We start from the raw sequence: 24,371 nt of genomic DNA on the forward strand, positions 1-24,371 counted from the left end.
CATATATTTTCACATTCACCCCACATTTTCGAAAAATCGACCGTTGTGGATCGCTTGATCTGACGGTATGTCATACGTGTCGCTGGCGGTAGGCGCATTTGCGAGCAGGTTGCGGGTACGAAGCGGAACGTCGAGCGTATCCTGGGATCGCTCGCGCGACCACGCACACTGTGTACACGGAAAGGAAGACGAAGACGCGCTTACGCTTGAGATGAATGCTGCTTGCGGGGAGAGATCGACAAGCTCGGCCGAAGGCCAGGGGAGGTGGACGAAGCAGAAGAAGAAGAAGTTGCGGAGGAGGAAGAGGACCACGACAACTACGACGACGACGACGACGGCGAAGAAGAAGAAGAAGAGGAAACGGAGAAGAAGGAAGAATCAAAGGAAGGAGAGGATCCACGTAGCGAGAAGGAGAGGGATCGAGGTGGGGGGAGGAGAGAGAGATCGAGAGAAGGCCGCGGTAGTCTTTCTCGGTCGACTAGGTAAGATAAGGACAAGGCGGACAAACGGACTGACGAAGGTGGCTGAGGTAGGGGATACTCAGTCTCGCGGCCACGTGCTACACGAGCGCACGCCCCGAGCCGGCCGGTGGTCCAGCCACGTCTCCGTCCTCTTCTTCTTCGTCCCGTTTTGTCCCACGCTTCCCGGTTCCTCCTTCTCCCTTCCATTCTTCTTTTGTACACCGACCCGTGTTCCTCTCTCTGCTCCTTTTTTTCCTTTCTCTCTCTCTCCCTCTTGCTCTTTCTTTCGTCTCCGCGCTTACGACCGACCGTTTCCCACCCGAGCGTGTGTTCCTTTGCGCGATTCCGCCGCGCGCAAAGCGGATTCCGTGGACGCCGCGCGAGCGCGTCTCGCGGCCCGGAAAATCGCGGGTACGTGCTGTTCCGCTCGAAACCACGTTTCCAACGCGGAAAGGGTGCTGGTGTGCTTGGATGCTGCTCGAAGAACAACCGAACCTCGTTGGTGCGTCATCTCTACCTCGGGATCAATCGTGGAATTGCTGGGACCACGAATGAATTGAGTTCCTGTGTTTCGCAAAGTGTCCTGGTTCCACGGTGACGGAAGCGAGCAATTGACACAGGATCTTGGATTCAATTGCGAAACCTTTAAAACCTCGTCTCATGTAGATGACGATGACATGTTTGTTCAGAGTTCTCCACTAATTCTTGATCAAGAGTGTTCTACAAATCAGTGATTCTAGCACATTGTGCGCCGATAGTTGTCTGTTCCTGAAAAAGTTCGGTCGACGTGAACACTTGACAGTGGTTTCCGAGAGTCTGTCTCTGGAGTTTGATGGATATTGAAGTTCGTTTTGGAGTGCGAAGCAGTGTGTACAGTGTGAATTCCACGAAACGGGAATGATCGGTACCTTGAATTTGTTTAAGGAAGATGCCAATAGGCGAGGAACTTCGATTATCGTCTAATCACAAAAGGTAAATAGAGTTCGCTGCCCTGCAACGCGCGGGTGATCGATACAAGAATTTCTTAATTTAATCAGTTAAAATATGGCTGCTGTCTTTCGTGAAGCATTATCCTCGAGATGAAAACTTGAAAAGTACGCTTGTAAATCCTTATCTTCTGTGTCATTTACTGCTGGTGAACACTTTTTGGAATCTCAAATATGTTACAATGTCAGCTAGCGGATGCCTAACAGATCCTCCAGGAAAAACTTAAAAAGCAAGTCTATAAATCTCCAGTTTCTGTCGTTTGCTGTTGACACATATTTTCTAAAGTCTCACATGTCAGCCAGTGGCTATCTAACGGACGTTCGAGGAAAAACTTCAAAAGCATGTTTCTAAATCGCCAGTTTTCATAATTTACTTACTATGTCTCTCGAATTGAAAAAATACGTGACTATGTCAACCACTGAATATCCAGTTCGCCGCGAATAAGGAACAGATTAGCGTGGACCAGAACTCGAGGAATGTCGATAAGATTTCTTGCGAATCGTTGAACAACGAGATCCGCGGTTTCGTAGCTAGTTTAACGAAGCAGCTAGCCGCTGGCTACGCAGCCGTACGAAAAACCAATTTGAATTTCTCTCTCTCTCTCTCTCCCCCCCTGTCTTTCTTTCGCACCGATTCGCGGCGCCGACGATTAATTTGTCACGACGTCCGGGCACAACAATTTCAACTGTCTGCAGTCGGTGCCATGATATCCGTGTGACGTGCCGCTCACAACCGGTTCATTAATGCTGCAGCCGCTCGTCACTCATTGGCTGCCACGAGTTGCCAGCGATCGTGATGTTTGCGATAGAAAAAAAAGGAGGAGAGACGATCGGATAGGGGGGAGGCAGAAAAAGAAGGGAAGAGTACCGACAACGCGCCGCGCCGCGCCGGAGCGATACTTTTGACGCGAGTGTTTCACCTTTCAATCATTATTATTGCGAGCGCCGATCGCCTCGGAGGACGGTCCGGTGCCCGGTCCGAACGAGTTGACGGACAATTAGGATATTAATGATGCGTGACGGCCTGGGAAAGTCGAAAAAAGCTGTGCGAGCCGTGGGCACCGATGCTCGCGCCTCAACAATGTATGTATTCACTCGATTTCTTCTTTTCGCCGCGCCGGCGTTTCGCATTGTGTCCCGACGATCGTCAATTGGCCGGCTATTTTTCGAGAGAAATCGAACGGCACAGTAGGATGATTGCCTCGAGTATTTGCTTCAAATATTTACACGATCGTTAGAGCAGCTCGAAGGAAGCTTAATTTCGGGAGACGCGCCAGGGAGAAACCGGGAATTAGCTTCCTCTTCGTTCATTTCAATTTGCAAATAACTCCGTTGACATTTAAACTGCTCGAGTGGAACGTCTAAGTGTGTATGTATCAGGATACTCGGTTCTTTTTTGCCTGTCGCTGCCAGAAAAAAACACCCAATTTAAATAGTTTTATTAACTACTTAGCAACCATACGCTACTACAGTGGCTTCCCTCGATGGCTCACTTGTTTATCATGTGATTAATTATTAAAATGTGAAACCCGAATTGTTGTGGAATAGTCTGTAGAGAAGAGAGAAGCTTGTTTAGTAAGAATCCCACTCGAGCCTGAAGTTTCAATTCTGGTGTTCGGGCTGGCGGCGTGCGGGCGGAATAAGTCGCTGTCGACAGGGCTTCGTCCTCAGTTTCTATGTAGAATACTCGGTGCGTGCCGCTAATCCAGTCTTCTGAAGAGTGACGCGGTGTATTACGTTTGCATACACGCGGTATAACGCGCGCGCAGGTAAAAGAGCGATTATTTCAAGGACTGCAAACTTGTTGCGGCCGCGCAACTCTCATTCTCTTCGTTTCTCGGCCGGTCGGCTCGAAAATATCAACGAGGGAATAGAATCGTGTTCGCGGCAGTTACGTTCGTTCGTCTTCCCCCTTTTCCGTTCCCTCTGCCTGTTGTTCTCTAATGTCGCGACATGCGGACGCTTGGACAGCTCCCGACGACAGGCGATTCGCTGCGGTCGTCGGGAATATTAATTGCAGAATTTCGACAATGACCGAAGAATCCCGATCATGTGATTTCCCGCGGGCGCGAGGTCTCGAGACGGGTGTTGCTCGTCGAGTTAGCTATTTGGGAGCCCGGCTTTGATTACGACTCTATTCCAGCCACGGTAATGGCACTTATCGGTTTAAAAGCTACTTTAGGCGTGAAAACGCTCTGGCCACTCACGCCGATAATAAATATTAATACCGTAATTACGCCGAAATTTTAGGAAACCGGTACCATCCGAGGCTCCTCCATCTAGAGGATTTTGCGGGACTCGAGAGCCGTGGTAGATAACATTTATCTGAACGGTTTAATACCGAAATTAATTCTCGATTGGACCAGTCCGCGTTCTATTATCGAGTCAACCTTTTAAGAGTCTTTCATTTCACTGTTATTGAGTTAAGATAGCGCATCCTTTTTTTCAAAGTTGCCTGTGCCCCGGTCAGTGTGATCTTATTCTCTGATCGACGCGGCCGTAGAAAGTTCGTATTTCCCACACCGAAGAGTTTGCCCGCAGGAATGGCGGATTTATAGGATCCGCGGCGAGGGAACGATACATTCAACCGAACCGGTCTTCCGCGGGTACACGACTCTTAATTAATTTGTCATTATTTAAGGAAGACATCCCGCGGTAAAATTTACCGACCTCATGACAACGCGAGCCTCCTCGTATTTCTCGCCTGTCGGTCATCCTTCACACGTATCGATGCCCACCGGACAACCGAACAAGTGGAACCCGACGAACACACGGGAAAAAAGGAGAATACTTCTTCCCGGTTCATTCATCATTTGAAGTCTCAGCTTGGTCGCGCGCGATCGATACAAATAAACGCCCATCTCCAGTTTTACATTCAATTAAATATGTGTAAGATCCAGAGGCTTCATCCATTTTTGAAAATGCAAACAGGTATTGCAGATATTGTTGTATCGTTCTTTGAAATCACCAGAGTAACTTCGGAGTATGTTTAATTACCATATTGGAGATTAAGACCGAACAAATTTTCTACATGAAAGAACTACTAATTTAACTCTATCTCAAAGAATAGCAAATTTGAGGGTAGCTCAAACAGAAAATGGGTGAATTTTCATCCTAGGATCATGTAAAAAGATTAAATTTATCAATGCAGGGACGGTTTTTACTTTCCCCTCGATCAATTCGCTTTTTTAAAAGGATTTCTGTAACGTTTTCACTGTTGAGGATTGCAGGGTGATAATTCTCCGAGCGTGACAGGTTCGTGCGGAACGATTTCGCGTGCCGGACAAGTTTCAAACAAAATGGTGGCATGCAAAGGGCGGCGCTTATTATTTCGAACGCATCAAAAACGGAACCTCGTTACTCGGAAGCGGACACGTTTACACGCGTCGGGGTTCACCAGGCGTACACGGGTTCGGTTCCCGCGCGCGGATGAAATTAATACGTGGTCGGCGCCGTAATTAGCGCTCGTATTTATGCGCCTCTTGCGAGGCGGGCTCCGTTAACATGGTAATGGCGTTACACCGCTGTAAACACGACATGTTATCTCGGCCGATCCCAGCGAAATCCGCGCAAGAAATGGCGGATTCTGAACGCCTCGGTTTTTCGGGGGACTTCCCCTGCAACATTGACTGACATTCTCACCTGTTAATTAATTTCCGGAAAGAACTTTGAAGGTGTATGATTAGACGGCAATTTAGTATCAGAACTGCGTCTTCGGAACTATAATACCATCTACGCACCTTTTGTTTATACAATATTAGGGTGGATTTATAGTGGAGCAGCGAGGTGAGCTGTGCGGTGAAAAAAAAGAAAAACAATGAAAATACATATGTACTTTTTCATTAGTATGTGTCGAAATGTTGTCACGCATGTTGGTTTGTTTTCACCGCGCCGCTATCATCGATGCTCGCAGCTCCACTATAAATCCACACTTAGATATTAGATAAATAAGGTGAAATATGTATAAAACTTTAAGAGTATCGATACGTTACTTTCATTGCATTAGAGCTTTCAAAGGAGAAAACAAATTCTTGTCTGACTCCGATGTTTTCGAGGGAAGATCTGCAGTGTGATCGTCACGGAAAAATGAAATCGGTGATTTCCCGATTATTCGACTGACCGTTTATGGTTCCAGTTCGCACGGGGTCCCGTAAGGAGCGAAGAAGAGGCCGGTGGTCCCGGTTCACCGCGATCCAGTGAATCCGTAGCAGCCGACGAAATTTCGAACGGCTGCGGAGGTTGTTGGACACGCGCGAAAATGTCGGCCCGCGGCATCGAACACGGAACAGACGGCTCGAGGGCCCGGCGCGAACCGTTTACACCGAGAGATTAAAGAACATCGAATGGACGTGGGCGATTTGTCGAGCTCGGCAGGATTGGCTGGGAGCGGATCCATCCCTGGTGCAACGGGTGTTGGTATCATTACAAGTACGACATCCGCCACCGCAGGGTGGTGGACGCCTACGTCGACGATCGCCTCGGCAGCGGCCAACACCGACGTGGTGAGTTCCTGTTGTACCTTTTTACTATCGACAAAGCACCTTGGTCCTTTCCACCGAATTCGTACGGGATTCGGGAACAACTTCATCGATTATCTTACGCGATTTTTTCCAAGCGATTGAAACATTCGATCCCATATACAGTGAAGTTCATTAACCCCTTGCTGTATTTTAACCAGTCAGTGTCTTGTCAGATGAAATAAAATTTGATTCGTTAGTAATCAGTAGACTACGGATCTTTATGCATCTATGGCTTCTGAAAATTTTTAAAAAATGCCACAATACATTTTTTGTCAGAATTTAGTCAAATTTTGATATATGTCAGATCTACAAAGGGGCTACTACCACTGAAAATAATATCTTATTTGGTTCCCCTTCATAAAAATCGTCTCGAAAATTTCAAATTACATAAACTTCGGCAGTCTAGTAATCAGTATTTACGCGTTAAACCTTTCCACTCCTTTGTCAAGTTTGACTCGACATCGGAGAAAGAAAAATGTAAATGGAACGGGTTTTTATATATATTTGGTTCTTATTTTATTTATCTAACTTCTTACTTTTTAGTTAAAAGCAAATGTAAGTTTCATAAATATAAAATACAACAAAATTTGAGAGCTATATTTAATATAATTAGTAAACAAATTTGTTTAAAATAAGTAGCAATCATGGAACTGTTCTTTGAAATAAATTTAAAAAAAAACACTTAAAATAGTAGGGAGTTGTTGCCAATAAAATTGTTAACCCTTATACATATGTATGTATATCAACGTTTATGAAGGACCTCATCATCAGAGGCCCGGGACGGTGGGGTACACACCCAACACAATGCAGATTCTAGTTTAATTGTGCACTACTGTACCGTGTTATAAGAGGGTTGATTGCTGTAGCGAAGAGTCGCCTGAAGCGTATCTGGGTGATACGGGCAATGGTTTCTTGCGTAGGAACGCCGGCAAAGTGCAGGCCGATGCAAGGTAAAAAAGGTTAAACGTCCAACAGATGACGCGGCTGTGTCACCTCGGTTCTAATCCCCTGCACTCTCGAACGGAACTAAATAATGGTACCGGGTGTCCCGATGGGTCTCTCTCTCTCTCTCTCTCTCTCGTTCCCGTCGCCGTTTTCTTTCTCCCATCGGCACCGGCAACCTATCGCGTTCTCCTCTCGTGTTCCACCTTCTCTCCTCGGCCACCGCGATTCGACCCTTCTCGGGCCGCTTAATCGCACACCCGCAACCAAGGAGACGTCTCATTAAGTAACGCGCGAAGGTAATGCCGATGACGAATGGCACTCGACGAAGAAATGAAAGTACCGTGCCAACCGGGGATCTTTTTCCTTGCGTTACACGGCCGATGATTCGCCTTTTGCCAACGCCGCAGCCTGGTTTTACCACTGTCCACCGATTTTTTTTAGGGGAGCCCAGTCGCGAAACGAGAGTTTAACCCGTTGACCTGGCGATTTTTTTCGTCGTTACTCCGAGAATAATTAAAAGCGAATAAGGATGTCTCGAGGCAACGCGGACGAGTGCCTTCGCGATGTTATTTTACAGTGGTCTTCAAATCTTTGATGACTCACCGGACCCTCAATGGGTAACTAACCTTTCGTAAAAATGGTGGTTGAAGCATTTCAATCTTTTGATATTACGCCGTACGCCTAATGTTTCAATACTGTAATGGTATTTCTCGAGCTGTATTAATGCCTGCAGGTTCTGTGAATTTCTATAATGCAACCACATCTACCCTGAAAATTACTCTGACCTCAAACATCTTGTTAAGTGACGAATTATTTAATCCCTTGCTGTGTAACATTCTCTTCACAGTTACAGTGATTAAAACGTCTTTATACCTGAAAATATCGTAGTAGAGAAATGAAAATTTCTATTTTTTGTATGGCTACATTCATTTTAATGCTTAAATATTGCTCGCCAACGAATCAAATTTCATGCCATTTAAAAAGAAAGACGTAACATTCATATTTGTTAGACTTTGTTTAAAATCTTCATCACGAATACGGCAAGGGGGTAACCCTTTCACATTTAGAAGAAAAAAATAATCAAATGTAAACAAATGTTTTGAGCTTGTTAATGTTATTTTAGTTAAGTAAAAATGCATTCGAACACAAAATAAAAAGTGAAATAAGAGATTGTACGTGATAGACAGATAATGAAGCAATCTAGAGGAAATATCATCTTCGCGCACAGTTGCTGCATTTCCAAACATATTATTTGAATAATGCCGAAGCCAGCTTAGCCCCCAGAGAAGCGCGAAAGGTTCGTCTAGCTGGCTGACGTAACATGATTCCGTCGGTCGACGAACGCCCCTTACATCGGCGATTACTTTCGTTACGAAATCGCAAACTAGAATCGATACACCCTTCTTGCGCCGAGGAATCGAACAACATCTCCGATGAATCCGCACGCTCTCTCGTCCACGATGTACCTTTCCCGTTCGGTCATCCTTTCTCATTTGATCGTCGCGATCCGCGGAGGCCGCAGCCTGGTTCGCCGGTAATGACTAGCTAACTAGGTTTTAATAGGAACACGGTCTCGCAACTGAATCACCGACGGTTCTTGCCTGGCCGGGAGAACGCAAGAAAAGGACCTTTTTACCGTTTTCGAGAGCGAACGAGCGCGTAGCGTTCACACGAGGATTCTCAACCTACAATAACACTCCACATCGAGTCATCTGGACCGTAGAAAAATAACTCGTTTAATTCGTGTGGGCTAGGAATGAGAATTTCAATGTTGGAAATGGAATAATATTACTTAAATAAACAGACAGCCGGAGACACTCGAGTTTCGAGTTGCAATCGATTCGAACGACAACCGCAGTTCCTCGAAGGATGTTCTTCAGTGATTTCAAACTTCAGTGACATTTAGCACACGCTCCATCCTCTAAATCTTCTATTGGATGATTATTAATAGTCCAGACTCGAAGAGGAAAAAGTCAATGAAAAAGTTGCTTATGATGTACATTATAGCACATGCTAGAATGCAATGTTGAGCCCGCCATTTTTGCGCATCCTCTGCTGACAAAAGGGAGTGGTCTAATGAGTAGACTGCGGATCTTTATGCATTTACAGCAAAATTGAGTAGATAAAATATAAAAGTGTTGGAAAATTTAAAAAATTGAATAACATTCTATTTAGTTTCTATTTCTTGCAATCGATGCAGACAATTTTTATTTTGCATAAAGATCCGCAGTCTACGAATGGGTTAAAACACAAACGTTTCACTGTCTGTTTCGAGTGAAAACGTAGCTTTATCAACTTCTCCATTCGGTGGATTCCTTCTTCATCATTGCGCGAATTCGACATCAATGAACCAAATCAATTTGAGAAGGCTCCGTAGAATGGTAACAAACACCAAATCGCTAACAAATTGCAGCCGACATGAAAGACTCTGAATTTTCACGTTGAAATGATATTACGTTTTAAATAAAGAGGTACTCGAATACGCAAGTTAATGAATGTCGATGACTAGCGGCCGAGTTGCGCTCGATTCGAGCGGAACCGCCATGTTGCGTTATCGACGCGAATCGCCATCATTCACGGATCTATCCGTCCGATCGCCTATAAATCATGTAAAATCATCGATAGTTTTTTTTCGGTTTCCACGGCACGGCAAAGTGTCCGGCGGCGGTTTTAATCGTTTCGGTGTTGCGAGACACGAGAAAACCGCTTTGGTAGGTAGATGTGTCGTTACGCAGGAGCTTGTTAAGTACTCAATGATTAATCCGACGTTACTAAACGCCTCCCGCGATCGTCGGTGAAATAAATAGCGTCAGCAGCGGGAACACTTACTTTACGGCGGTGTCTAGTATATGTATAGTATTGGGAGTGGGGATATTTTTGTTGTCGTAATCGGACAAGAAATAGTCTTCCGTGATTGGCACGTATTTGAGCGTGATCCTCGCCGCGTTCTTCGCGTTCTTCGGTTTCTTGGTTGAAGCGTAACCACATGTCGCGTCTTTTTGTTGCAGATGAATCAGCTGTGCAGGGTCTGCGGGGAGCCGGCCGCGGGTTTTCACTTCGGAGCCTTCACGTGTGAAGGTTGCAAGGTCAGTACCATCGAGCTCGTTGCTTCTTCTCAGTCGCCACACCTATCGCAAAAACGGAATAATTTAATAATCATCTACTTGCCTCTCGAAGACTAGCTAATGCTAGTTTCGGTAGCCAGCGAGCTGCTTCAGGAAGTGACTCGGGTGAAATTAGTAATTTGCACTCATCTTCTGCCTCACCTGTACGGGAGAGTCGTATGATCACTCAAGAAAATGATGATTTATCCTGCACTTGGCACTCAGTAAAAGGGTACTAATCGCTTTTCCGAAACTTTCCAGTACAAAATAAGGTTTAATTGGCTTGTACAGTACGACTCTCCCCTAGGTTATTAGGTGTACAAATTAATTCGTGGTCTTGGACATTGGCAGTGTCAGCGAATCATACCCGCCTGTTTTCTGCCCCGCAGTCGTTCTTCGGCCGCACCTACAACAATCTAGGCAGCATCTCCGAATGCAAGAACGGCGGGGTGTGCGTGATCAATAAGAAGAACCGCACCGCGTGCAAGGCGTGCCGTCTGCGGAAGTGTGTGATGGTCGGGATGTCGAAGTCTGGTTCCCGGTATGGCCGACGTTCGAACTGGTTCAAGATCCATTGTTTACTACAGGAGCAGTCGCACCAGGCTCAGACGCGTCTGATCAAAGACCCGAAGTCTGCCTATGAGAAGGCGTTCGGCTCGCTGGACGTGGCGAACAATAACACTAACAATAACGAGAACGCGGGCACGACGAGCTCGTCGAATGTAGTCGGTATGGGTACGACAACCACCACGACAGCGAACAGTTACCATCACCATCATCATCATCAACAGGATAGGTTTCCGAAGAGGGAGGAGTCGGTACTGAGGCCGCAGGAGCTGTCGGCGCAATTAAGAACGCAGGATATACCGACAAGACCTGGCCAGGACCCTCTGCTGAGGCCGGTGGATCTGGTGAGAGGGCCTCACGAGTTGCTCAGGCCGGAGGTGTCCAGGTTCCCGATGTGGAGGGGCCCGCCGTTCTTCCATCCAGCCCTGACGCACATGCAGCTACTGAACGCGCCGTTCTTCCCGTTTCAGCAGCGATTCATGGTACCCTACGTGAACCAGGTCGGCGCGTCCCAGATGGTAGCAAGCCTGACCAGTTCATCGAGCGACAGTGTCAGTCCCCGGTCGACACCGTCGCCGAAGAAGGACGAGGAGAACAGAAGCAGTCGGGACGAGTGCAAGGATGACGGGGCTTGTCAGAGGAGCCAGATGGAGGTCGCGAACGACAAGAGTCTGGCGTTCCTGCGGTCGCTGGGCCCGGAACAGGACGAGCCCATCGACCTGAGCATGAAGCCTGGCCTGACGGAGGAGAAGGAGGTGGACAACGCTAGTTCCGAAGAGGAGAGGTCGTCAGACAGCGAGGACAACGAGCTTCTACAGGACACGGGGCCGCCGCTCGATCTCACCAGGAAGACATGACCCCGGAGCCACGACGGCACTCGATAGGAAAACGGGACTTGCTCTGGCGAGAGTGGCTCGTCTGGGATCATCGTCGAGACGTCGCCGGTCCACGCACAGAGAGTCACATTGTTGGCCTTCCGCGGAGACTGGGAGATGAGTTACGACTGAAGTGACTGGGGGAAAGAGTGATCCTTCGAGCGAGGGGAGATTGCGGGAACGAGCGGTTCTCGCGAAAGGAAAACATTTCCGATCGGAGCTGAAGAGAATGGAGAAGAAGAAGAAGAAGAAGAAGACAAAGCAGATAAAGAAGTGGAAGATCGGAGGATAATTTGGTAGCAAGCGAGAAACGTGAAGGATTCTTCAGAGGAGTGCAGGGTTTTTTTAGTTCAATGGAAAAGCGATGCGCGCCTGGAGGATAGATAGGAGACGTCCAGCGGCAGGAAGTGGACGTCGCGAATGACTCTACGATCAGCGATCGGATCGACGCTTAAAATTGCTCAAGTCCTCGGCATCAGCACACGGCCTCTTTGGTCAGCCTCGCCAGGTGCTCGTCGAAGTGGTCGAAGAACATCGGCTATAGGTACCTACAGCCTTCCCTTGCGTGTGATGTACGACGACGACGGATGATTGTGCCTTGGTCGGTGCCTTTGAGCTCTCCCAGCCGGGTAGAGAGTGCCAGTAAAAACCACGTGATAGTTTAACGTTAAATGATAACCGCGTGTGTCACACTTATATGCATAGATTACAAATAAACAGATTTACGATATACAGATTTGTGCGCGAGGATTCGCAACCGATCGGGACGGTGGTGCGGCGACCGGAAGTCTCCCGGCGCTCGGGAATGGCCAGTGTTTTCGTTGATCGTTTCGCGCGCGATTTTCACGTTTTATTTATAAACCGAGTCCGGTCTCGTTTAACGAGATCGAGGCATATTCGCGATCGGGGTATCGTTGATAGATATCGATCGTTCTTCTTCTTTTTGCGTTCGCTCGAAAATCGTACGGTTTCTACAAATATTTTCTTACGCGGCTGACCGACCAGTAGAAAACGATTGAAGAGGAAAAAAAGGAGAACTGAGAGTACGAGGAGGTGGAGGAGGAGGCGGAGAGAGGCGGCGATCGCGATCGAACGATACGCGGCGCAAGCCCGCCAAGTGTTCGGCGAGGATACGAAGTAAAATAAAGAATATTGTATAGCCAATATGTGGCGCCTTGATCGTCGTTCATTAAATCTCTCCTCGATCATCGTTTCCCTTACGCGGGCGTCCGTAATCACGTACCTCGAACTCGAGATGGTATTCGATTACTTTCGTCTCGCGCGTCTTTCGCATTCCAAGCCGTCGGGCGCGAGCGCGTCGCACACATCCAAGCGACAGAGAGAGAATCTCACCCTGTCTATTGGTTTATTTATTCGATAATAAATTTGTCCGTGTGTGATGCACTGCGAGAAAACGTACCGTTTCCGACGATGTCCGCGTTGAAACGCCGCTAATAGGCCTGCCGCGGCGACCTTAGGTTAACGCAAAACCGTTTCGAGGCGCGAGTGCGCGATCGAATGGTGAAGGGAAAAGGGAATTTGAAGGAACGCCTTGGACTTGTCCTTACCGAGGATCCAGTGACAGAGAAGCTGAGCCGAGAAGTCCTTGGGCGGAGCTTTTACTGCTAATTACCGCTGGTCTCTCCAATCGCGAGAATTTCACGGTCTTCAGGCTGTATACCACCCCTGGCAGGAAATACTCGATCGATATCGCTGCTGTGATTGTTGCAGGAATTGGCCGAGCGTCTACTACAAATGAAAAGTAGTATTGCTTACCTTTCTTTCGCTTAGGGTACTCTGAACCTTCCTCTCCTTTTTAAACCTCAGTATTGCTTACACATCAAATATGATTTTTACGAAAATCGCGAAAGATATCGATATATTATTTTCAACGTATTGGAACTGTCGAGAAACTTTTCTTTCCGCAGGAAGGTCGGCAGCGACATCATATTTTTAACGTGACTTCATCTTCTATTCCTAGCTTCTTCAATTATTCTCGCGAGCTTTATGTGCTGATTGGTACGTACATTTCGTTAGAAAGAGGACAGGAAAAAACGGGGAATGATATCATTCCCGCAAAATGCTAATCGTAATTTACTCGGAATTAACAAAAATGACGGGGAGTACCTGAACACGATCTGAACCGGTGCGGTGGTGACTCGCTACTGTTACTTCGCTAAATTAGAATGAATACCGTGGATCATTTATTGGCATTTCTGTAACGCAATTCCGAGTAGAAAATTAACGACCGATTGGATTTATGATCGCTTTTATTGAGGCTCGTTCGCCGAGCGAGTTTTTATTTGTTTCTCGACTGTTCCCGAGGCAGCCCGACGAAACGGGAACTCGATGATATTGCTCGCAGTAAAATCTTGAATCTGCGAGTCAGAGGATTTCCGCGCGAGTTCACGAGAAGTGACACAATCGGCGGTGTTCACCTGCGCGCACCTGCGTGTGTTCACGACAGAGTCCCGGGGCCCGTAACCCCGGACGTTTAAACGGTCTGGGACCACTGTTATGTTTGCTTAGGTGGGACGAGGAAGGGAGGACCAGGCCACTCGATGTCCGGCGTACGAGTTCTAGTGGCTTCTTGGGCCCGACGTTTCAGGTTTCCGAGGTTCTGGATCCACGTGTATCGGAAAAAGCGCTGCCAACGCACGATGACGTGTGCATCCGCGGGAACCTTCTTCGGGAGACAGGTCGTGTTCCTGGATTACGTAAAGTTGCCAAACACCAACGCTTTTTTGGGGATGATATCAACACGGCTACGCTGAAGCCAATCATCGGAACCAGTTATGCAATTGCTTGGATAATACTGTTTCCTGTTACAAGCTATGCAATGTCTTCTGGACATTATTTACACTAGAACTACCGAGCTCTCAGCGAGACTGACGTACATTCCTTTATGATAACAACAGGATTGAATTGTGTTCAGATTTCATAGGATTTTTATGGTGACATGTACTAGAATAAAGAAGTATACTGAAAAATTTCTCAAAGATTCACATACCTCACCGAATGCTAGTAGAGTTTGTTATGAGCCAGACGCGATTCTATACACATCACGCCTACGTAATACATCCCTGGGTGATTTACGATGTTTACGCGGCTGAAGTCACACGCGACTGTTATTAATGTCGAAATTGAAAGACCGGATTGCTTTACACCACATCAGAGGATTCCTCGGGAGCGAAAAATGAAAAATGCACTGTTCTGATGCAGGGGGAAACGAAATCCATAAATCCCCATATTTGTATGTGCCCATAATTATGAAAGCGGTCTATGAAAAAAATGAGTTTATCAGTTATATTGTCAAAAATAAACTGTTAGATAGTGCTTATTATTTCAACATTATATGGAATTCATTTTTTCGTTTAAATATCTCGAAACAAGAAATATATGACTTAGACACATTGTTTACCTTGTCCGTCCTTCTTTCGTCATGCATTCTCAGCGCGTTATGTAAATCTTGAAATAAACTTCTTCTACGAGGACAGAGGACATGAATTGGGGGTGGGGGAGGAAGACAGAGACCGGAAGTACTAGAGGGACCAGTTCAGATGGTTAGGCTCGGATTCATGAATGGCATTAGACTCCTGGTGGAAGCCCCTCGGTGTCCGTCCAGCTTAATTAGTCAATCTTGATTTGCATTCCGTGCATCGATCACATTATCAATTTTACATCTCACTAGCCGGCTGCTTCTCATTATGATTGTCTTGTCAAGCAAGTACGAGAAATTACGTCAGGTTACTATTCCCAGAGGCGAGGATTCACGCCGAGGAGTGGCGACATCTTGAACGATCTTCGGTGATAATGGCGGCGAATGAGCGGTAATTCTGTTTCTTGTGGAGACTTTGTCAAATTTTCTTTTTCTTCTCGAAACTATAAATTGCGGTAAATATTGACAAAAGGGGAGCCAGCTCCGATGACCTTCATCTTCACAGATGTTGTCAAGGTCAACATTAGTTTCGAAGATAATTGTAAAAATCTTCCGTTAAATTTGAATTACAAGCAGCGCCCGCTCTAGCGGTTACGTCGCCCCGGACAAGAAGACAAATTGCCGCCCCTTAAGAATATATATATTTTTTAAATAAAGGTACCTATTTTTTATTTTCAATAAAAATCAAATCATTTTATTTAAATTTTAATAAAAGCAAATTTTCTATTAATTGGGAATTTAGCACATCAATATTTTTCTCACACTTAACATCCAAAATGACGCCCCTAAATTTTGGCGCCCCGGACAAATGTACGGGTTGCCCGCCTCTAGAGCGCCCCCCCCCCCCCTGTTACAAGCACAATATGTATATTCTTCTCAAAGAGTTAAAATAGTTCCGAATACAAAGGGTTAAAACTAACGAGGGACAAGAACAATCTGCACCTATAAATGTATTCCTCGGAGGTGTTCGCGGAAGATGGGACTGTTCCGGGTATAGGAGCTTTTCTCTTCGGACGGCAGGGAGCGTTCTCGAAGCAGGATTTCTCATTTCCTTTTTTACAGTCGTTCGGAGGAGCGGACAAATTCGTAGCCGGTACCAGAGGTGAAACCTGGAAAATCGCTCCGAGCGATTCCAAACAAAATACACTGGAACTTTCACCTCTGCCGCCTTTCTCGAAGCAATCTGTTTGCAAAGAAATCGCCGGGGAATAGTAACGCGTACACCCTGCGCGAGGTCGGCAGATGCGCGGCACGAGCGTAAGCGGGCCCATTACCTGTGAGTGCGTGAGGTAAGGAGGTTTACTACACCTGTGGCCTGTGGGCTTGGCCAATCAAGCCGTTAGCGGGGCCCGCGATAGAAAATTCCGGTGAAAAGCCGCGGTAAAAGAGAGAGGCCGTGGCCTTAAGGTTGACAATTCGGGGTCACGTCGAGACCACGTTGCGATTGGCTGTCGGGAAATTCTGACCGATTCGAAATGTGTTTTTCACGAGGTAACCGACGCGAGGCGTCGCGACGTGTCGGTGCTGAAGGCGGGTTGGGTCGAGTCGAGCGTTTCGCCGGACGTTTACGAGCGTTTGACCCTAAGTAAGTGTGCGCCGGGTGAGCGCGGGTACAAGGAGAGGCGGAAGAGACGGAGAAAGGGAGAGAAGTTGCTCTCTTGCGGTCTCGCTAATTGGGTACGTTGCACACGCACCCAAGTAAGAGGATCCTCGAGTGGACGTAAACCTAATATCGCCGCTGGACGGGAAAGGGATGCTGTCGCGGCCAGATGATGAGGACTCCGCCTGACGCGCCTCGCCGCCGCACACTTTTTCAACGGAGATACTAAATGTTGCTGCACACAGGGTGTCCGACGGCAAGATTACTTAAAACGAACGTTAACAATCACGATTTTGCTACGGCGAATTTCTTTTCGAATTATTACAAGTTTTCTGACTCGTCAATAGAGGCATTCGTCAATCAGGTCAAGAAGAACACAAACGCTGACGTACAATGAGGACAAAAACGACAAGTGTTCGTCGAGAGATGAAATTTCATGAATGTTCCTGAACGCACCAAAATCGTTTTGGAGCAATTTTAGAACAAGGTTGACGAGTTCTTAGTAACGTTTCGGAGCAGCGTTCAAATTCGTGTTTCGGAGAAGCGTTAGCGCCTCCAGGCTTGACACTGACATTCGCGGAACGTGTATAGAGAGAACAAAAATGTTCGAGCCATTATGGCTATGTATTACAATCGTTAATGCGTCAGGGGACAATAATAAGAAAGATTAATGAAAAGAGCGGGAACAGGTTCTGCCGAAAGGTCCGCTAAACCTATTATTGACGGCTGCGCGCTGCAGAGACGAATGAAGTTAACGGTGGCCATATTGTCGATGTCCGCACGATTTGTCTTATTCCGTTGGCTGAATAAAATGCGACACCGTTTTAAAATTGCATGTACAGGTAATATTTTGAACAAAGTAACGGAAGCATACATCTAGTAGAACTTCGAACGTGACTATGCATCAATATACTAATTGCCGGAGTGCGACTTATTTTTTTTTTAAGAGGTAAGAGAACTACATATTACGAAAATTCTCGATAATCCTCGTCGGCAAAGGGTTAGGTAAAGCTAGGAGCGTGAGAGCGGATCCGACCTTCACGAAAACGGCGGCCTTTTAATTATCGCGGCGCAATGATCCGTTCAGCTGTGTCATCGGGACTTTCTTGATCGAAAGTTGCTGCGTAGGCGCGGGGCCCGCTTTCGAGAAATCGCGCGGACGATCATTAATAAAAGCCGCATCATCGCGCGGCGTGACCAGCCGGCCCCCGTGACACTTGACAAATATCTTCGTTTCTTTGCTTTTCTTGTCTCGTTTTTTTCCCTGCTCCCTCTTCGCTTAGTCCTCCTCGTCGTCTCTCGGGTACCCGGAACGTATCGCGGGCAATTACGCGGAGGAAATCGCTAGAACCGGCGCGGCGTGAGCGTGAGCGTGATCGCGCGTGCGCTTTTGCATTGTTGCGCCGGTAATTAATTGACGATCGTGTTACACGCCGATGTCGGGTTCTCGCAGGCCCCGCGAGGGACTTGAAGAAATCGTTCGGATGGACCGGCGAGAGCCGCGTATCTGTGAATTCTTGTTCCTGAATCGTGGCCATTTATAAAGGCGGAGGGGTCGGCCGCGATAAGGGAATTCTGTGGTAAGCGATGCGCGTCGAGAATGCATATTTTTCGAAGCTCGCGCGCGTTTCATTATGCGAGCCGCGACGGAGGAACAGCGGATCGAAACGGAATCCAATTCCGTGGGAATAACGCTCACTCACGGGAACGGTCCCCGGGGGAAAATCTCCGATTACACTTTCTTCTTCGCGGCGTGGTGTCGCCTAGGGTGGAGCTTAGCTTTACAGTAGACGAAATCGCCATAAGAACACTATGTATACATATACAGGGTGATTCTGAGAATTGGGACAAGTTACTGCTCTTTTTCAAGTAAAAGTAGTTTATAATTAGAATGTGGATCTCCAATTCAATCGTGGGGAAGTGAAATGAAATGAAAATGTATTCCTGTTCCACTAATCTGAATAAGTCGATAATAATGTAATAGCATACTTAAAATCCGCAATATAGTAATGATATGTTGTTAATCCGTTTCCGTAAAGAGGGAACTATGTTTCCTGTTTCGAAGCGTTCATGCTGACCAATCACGTGTAATCTTGAGTTCTAATCAATTTTAACCGGCAGCGTCTCCTCAATCCAGGTCCGGCGTAATTAAAAGCGTTCCACTGAATTTAGCAACGAACTGCAACATCTCAAAAACACTCAAGCTGTTGGGTCCAATTTTGAAAAAGTTATTCGTTTTTAAAAGATGTACGAATATACATATGTATAATACTTTATACACCTACTGTAGGAATGTTTTCGTAGCCGCAAAATAAGGTTGTTCCCTCGCTTCCTCTCTTCTAATTCGACGTCATTTTCTTTCAAAGTTGCGCAATCATACACATCGAATAGGAAAGAGAGGGGGAAAAAGAGCCTGAAACGGTTTAATCCATCCCGGTGTTAAATTAAGCGTCACGGAACATCATATTTCACAGCTGTCAATTTAATCCGAACCGAAAAGAGAAATTACTCGGACTCAAAATTTCTTTGGAACACCTCCAGCGGCAAGAGAAACCTGTGAACGTAAATCTAGGATTACAATAAGTTAAATCTCATAAATAAGTTCGCCTCAAATTGGATCCGCAGGCGTGTCCTTAGAAGTACCGTTCTCGTGGTCCTCGAATTCCAGAGCTACCACGAACTGATCCGTCATGTGCTTATTGTCTGATAATAGATGGTCTTTTCCATTTAGTTCGTTCGTTTAATACTCGTTGTTTGTTTAACCTCTATGACAATAACTGAGTAATTATCTTTAGGTTATTCGATGATCACAAACCAATTGGTATTTGATGTATAAAAATATTCGTCACAACTATCAAATGTAACATCATGGAATATCATAGAATATCTGTAAAAACACTAAAAAGTTCTGTGACACTATGAATCTTCCACAGCTTTACAATTTGTTAACAGGAACGTGGAAGAAACCCGCCGAGGTATCGACACAAGGATTAAATGCTCGCAGCTTTTTCAACGTTAACGGAACACGCATTGAACGATAGAAACATGTTCGCGATTAGGGACGTCCTGCTCGCAGGTCCTTTGATCGTTGACGGAGCCGCGTGTGCCGATCGCTGAAAAATTCGCGTGGAAGGACGCGTTCGCGTGGTGTCGTCCTGGAAACGGGACCATTAATAAAGCGGCGCGACCGGCCACGATAAGGACCCTCCCGCGTGCCGCAAGGAACCGTGCGCCGTTAAGGATCCGTGGTCCTGCGCGGCGGGAATGCCGTGGCACGTCCTTTCGCGCGGACTAAGGTAACTTATTCTCTGTCTTTGTGGGCGCCCTTTTTGCGCGCTCGCTCCGGCCGCAGGATAGGGTTAAGTGGGTGCGACCCCAGGACGCTAAATAATATCGAGCTGTGCCATCTACCGAGCACGTACCGCGCCATCTTGAAATATTACGCCGGCCGGCTTTATTATTCGTTTATGCGCGACTTCCCCGCCTATCCCCTCTCGCAAACGCCGTCCCGCGCCGATCATTATACCGTGCACTCGGCGAATTCTCGGGCTGGCGGGGTACCGAAGCCACGACACGCCGGTCGTGATACTTTCCGGGAGCCATCGGGTTTTTTTAATACCGGCCGACCTGTAAATCAAAATCCGCCGGACAGACCCCATGTGAAATATTGAATGCCACGGGCACTCCTGCCAAATTAAGGATCCCAGTTTGCCCCATCGCCAAATTCGTCCTTTAGGAACCGTACTTTGCGAATAAATTGTCTTCCGTACCAACATCCTTACCTGGTTATTTATAGCACCGTTCGAAGACACTTTCTCACGGAGTTTTCGTTGTCTCCGTCTTCCAGATCTTTTTTAGGGTGATTTGACCGCAGCAATCGAAGGATCCGATGCAAGAGGGAGCTTTGGCACAGTGCTCGTTTTGCGAGATTTGACTCTCCCTGTCGCAGCAAAACGATAATCCGAGAGGAAGTAACGTTTTGACAAGTTTACCTGATAATTATTTTAATGTCGAACTTTTACTTTCATCTTGTTAAAATTATTAAAGGAAGCACGACAATCTTATTTGGCTGCTGTATCTTTCAACTACTGTTGAACCTCAGTGGCCATTTTGATTGACACGTCGAGTGCCACACCAATGCCCACAAAACCACAAGACAGTGATTCTCTAAAATTACCTCCTCTTTAAAGCTAATGTATGTACTCCTGGCAAAGCAGATTTCTGCAAAATCCTGCACTTTTTGTATCATGTTCTCAGAGATGGAATTAACGCGTGTAACAATTTGAAAAATTACAATGTCACGCTGGATGGTCTGAAGTCGAGAAGAAGATCCCTTTGATGTGGTTCCGGGTGCTATTTACACGGCAGTTATCTGATTCACACATCATTAGCTGGCTGTGACACATTCCCGGTGAGTAGCGTGATTGAATTAACACGGGCCAAGCTTAGGGGGCCGGGAACTAAGTCGGAAGCGTTGGTACAATATAGTGCTCGACGGAAAAAAAGGGTACCGAGGACAGGACAGGACGGTCGATGAGTTTAGCACGATTAACACCGTCGTCGTTCCTGCTGGTGTCCGACACCCACCTGTCCGATCTCGGACGACAAATATCGGTTTCCGTGGAATCAGCTGTATTACCAGCAATTTTCGTTTCATCTAAAATTCACGAGTGTCGTTGGAGGCGACTAATGGCCGCGAGCGCGACCCGTGCACGCTCCTCCCCGGTCGTTTCGAAAGACGAGGAGAGGAGATTGCCGGGAAGAAGAGGACGTGGCTGCTCATTGAAATTCAAATGTCAATCTCGAGAGTGCGAGCATATATACTAACGAGCCGGAGAAGCGGAGGGGCCGTGGAGGTGAATGCAGAGTGCTTTTCGTGTCGTGATGTCGAAAACGGTCGCCGGATCGCGCCCATGTTTGCTCTCGAATTCTGCCGGCCGGGGATCTCGAGTTCCAAGGCTGCGTTCGTCTTGTCAATGTTGTTTTATAACCACGCTCTCGGAATCTCCGTGGACACGGGCCTCTCTCGGGCCTTTAAAACGCGGCCGGGCTGATTCGGTGCTGCTCCCTCTGCACACTTGACACCGGGGCCGGGCAACGAGGACTCGCGCAAATAAATCCACAGAAGACGGCCGCGGGCCCTGAAGAGCCTCCGAACTAGGTAGCCTTCGAAAACATTGCGACAGCCTATTTGATGAAAGTAATTCGGTGGATCGTAGATGAACTTGGACTTGTAAATTAGCCTATCGCGATTGGAATCGGTTGCGGGAAGCAGTACGGAAATTAATTCGTAATCCGAGAATCCAATTTTCTCGAGTGCACCTCGAAGTGGAAGCGTATTTTCTTCGGGAGAAATTACAGAAAATGGCAGCAGGTCGGTCTCGGTTTCTCCGCGGTGTTTGCTATCGATGAATTATTGAACTCGCGCGCCCGTTCGAACATAGAAAACCAGGTGCTCGGTCTGAGAGCTGGTACGAGGAGCCGGTGCACGGTTGCTCTCAGCTTATTTTCTTTCGTTCGAACTGTTCGAGGCCGTTGGACATTCGAGAGATTCAAGCGCGGTGACGCGAGATCGCGGGCGAGCAAACGACGAGTCCCGGATTACGGCGCTTATATACGTTTACCTAAATGGCGGGCAATTAGAAAGACGGTAATGAAAGTGCCAGTCGAATAGCGCGTTTCGCCGCTTCACCAATAAACAGGCTGTTTTACGGTACGCGGACTCCGGGACTCGAGCTCCTCACCTAAATTTCCCACAGTCGGCATTAAATTCGTGCTGGGGCAACCTCGAGAGCTCGATCGTGTGCGCGCGCGCACGCCCGCTCACGTCCTCGCCACGGCTAACTGAATACTTATTAATTAAGGATAATTGCTGGAATTTACGATATCGCCGAGATTTCGCGGGTTCCCGCCGTCGTCCCGCGGGCTGGCTCGCTTTTGCGCTGGTGCTCGACCCGTGCGACGTGTCCCTGTACTATAATTTTTATTTTTACCGTCGTATACTCCGACTTGCTTTCAACCTCGGCCAGAGACGTTCGCTTTTTATGGCACGACGGATGCCGAAGTCTCAAATTCTTTCGCTGGCGATGCCTTCGGGTAGCAGATTTTCGATCTAGATTTTGCAGCATTTTGTCGAGTGCCCGATTTGTTTGATTAAAATTGGCATTTTCGAGATACTAGATATCTTTTTACCTGTAGATGTGGCTTCGAATCTTTAATATTTCTCAAATGACTTGTTCAATTATAAATATGTTTTCCAAAGATGTTAGTTTACAAATAGGTTAAAGACAAAATTATAATAATTTTATGTTGACAATGTTATTATTATTTAATTATTAATTCCTTTGTGATTGCATAAGCAAACTGTACTGCACGGCTGAGTGTAAAAAAATTACTGATACTAAAAAATCTACAATTAGAAAAGAATGATTACTGAACTTCTCCATCCGGACCACTGCGCGCCGCGCCGGGGCCGTAGCTCGCGATCGCGATAAAATCGACATTAAAAAGCTCCCGCTTTTGTCGATAGACCCGAAAGCGGGGGGACGAGCGAGAATGAGCGAGCGAGCGGTGTTATCGTGAATTGAGCGCGTTCCGCGGCCGCATAAGCAGTCCCGGTACACCTGTAACTCCTCTTCTTTATCTCTTCCCCCGGCCTCTCGCTCTCTCCTCAGGGGTATCAGTTGCTGATCGATTCAACCTGTGGGTGGTCTCGGCCGCGGGTACGTGTGCTGTAACCCTACTCTCTCTCGTCCGAGGCTACCCGGTGTCTCGAACGTAACCAGTGTTAATCGGCGCCCGAAGAGGAGGGAAAACTGAAGGGAGAAGACTATAGCGACACACGGTTGCTATAGAGGGACGGGTTCACGACGATCGAACGAGTCACCGGGTACCGCGTTTACGATTCCCCATTGCCGGGTGTTTTATGGCATCGTTCCTTACCGCGGAACTACCCGTCGCGTCGACTGGTAGCTCGCGCGAGAAAAATCACGAGTCGGCGGTTTCGGTCGGCTCGATACTATAATTTCCCGTGAATTCATCGTTTCCCTCGTTCGACGAGCCCGGACGACAAATTTCGAAGCTCGTGAGACTCTTGGATACAGTCTACGGCAGGCCAACACTCCTCAAAAGGTTTAACTCTTCTGGAACGATTTTGATTTCCATAATATTGATTTTGTACCATTGTGTCGATTGACATCAAGGGATAGATCAGATTTTGACGAAAGAACCTATTTTATTATTTCCACTATCTAGTCACAACTCACAATAATAAGTAGACTGCGGATGTTTATGGAATTTTCAATTTTTGCAGGCGAATTTTAAGAAAATGGAGGTGCATAGAATCTTATTTTCAGTGGTAGACATTAAACATCCTCAGTTTTCAAATGTGCCTTCTGTAAAATTATTAAAGACATCGAGAGCATCGCCTCGAGCCGCTTTTACGTGGCATATGGCACCGGGACAGCCTCGAAACGGTGAACCTTGGCACCCGGATTTTTGCGTATCGTGATTTATCCGTTCCCGTTTCGTCCTGTCGTGACGACGCGACGCGAGGAAATCGTGATTAATCGTAGCTGCACCTACGAAATATTCGACCACGTCGTACGAGGGAATAAAAAGTGTTCGGCCAAGGTGTTGTTTCGGACACGGCACAGTGTCGATGATTAATCGTGGCGATCCGATCGTCGGAAAAAAGGTCGGCTGCGAATTTTGCACCCGGTACGTGGCCGAGGTTGTTCAACGGCCCGGGATGGGGGTGTAAAAGACCTGGAAACAAATGAGGTACAAGGGTGGTAACCTACACTGGTGCATATCGGATGTGGCTCTCCTAATATCCGTCAGGGATTTTTGATCATGCTAATTTGAGGCGTGTG

General features: G+C 47.1%; 1 protein-coding gene across 3 annotated transcripts; it reads left to right on the forward strand.

The window, feature by feature from the left end:
- The first annotated feature begins 523 nt into the window (after positions 1–523).
- On the forward strand, positions 524–22,707 carry LOC143209466 (uncharacterized). 3 transcript variants are annotated; one of them, XM_076425120.1, is made up of 4 exons: positions 524–1,433; positions 5,583–5,949; positions 9,921–9,998; positions 10,406–19,217. In XM_076425120.1, exons 2-4 carry the CDS (start codon positions 5,791–5,793, stop codon positions 11,438–11,440), a joined length of 1,272 nt encoding a protein of 423 aa, XP_076281235.1. In that variant the 5' UTR covers positions 524–1,433; positions 5,583–5,790; the 3' UTR covers positions 11,441–19,217. The 3 variants fall into 3 exon arrangements, with proteins under 3 accessions (XP_076281235.1, XP_076281237.1, XP_076281236.1); XM_076425121.1 differs by lacking the exon at positions 524–1,433 and adding an exon at positions 1,471–2,530; XM_076425122.1 differs by lacking the exon at positions 5,583–5,949 and having other exon boundaries at positions 10,406–22,707.
- Positions 22,708–24,371: the final 1,664 nt, after the last annotated feature.

This window comes from Lasioglossum baleicum, chromosome 6 (genome assembly GCF_051020765.1).
Source record: "Lasioglossum baleicum chromosome 6, iyLasBale1, whole genome shotgun sequence".
NCBI lineage: Eukaryota > Metazoa > Arthropoda > Insecta > Hymenoptera > Halictidae > Lasioglossum > Lasioglossum baleicum.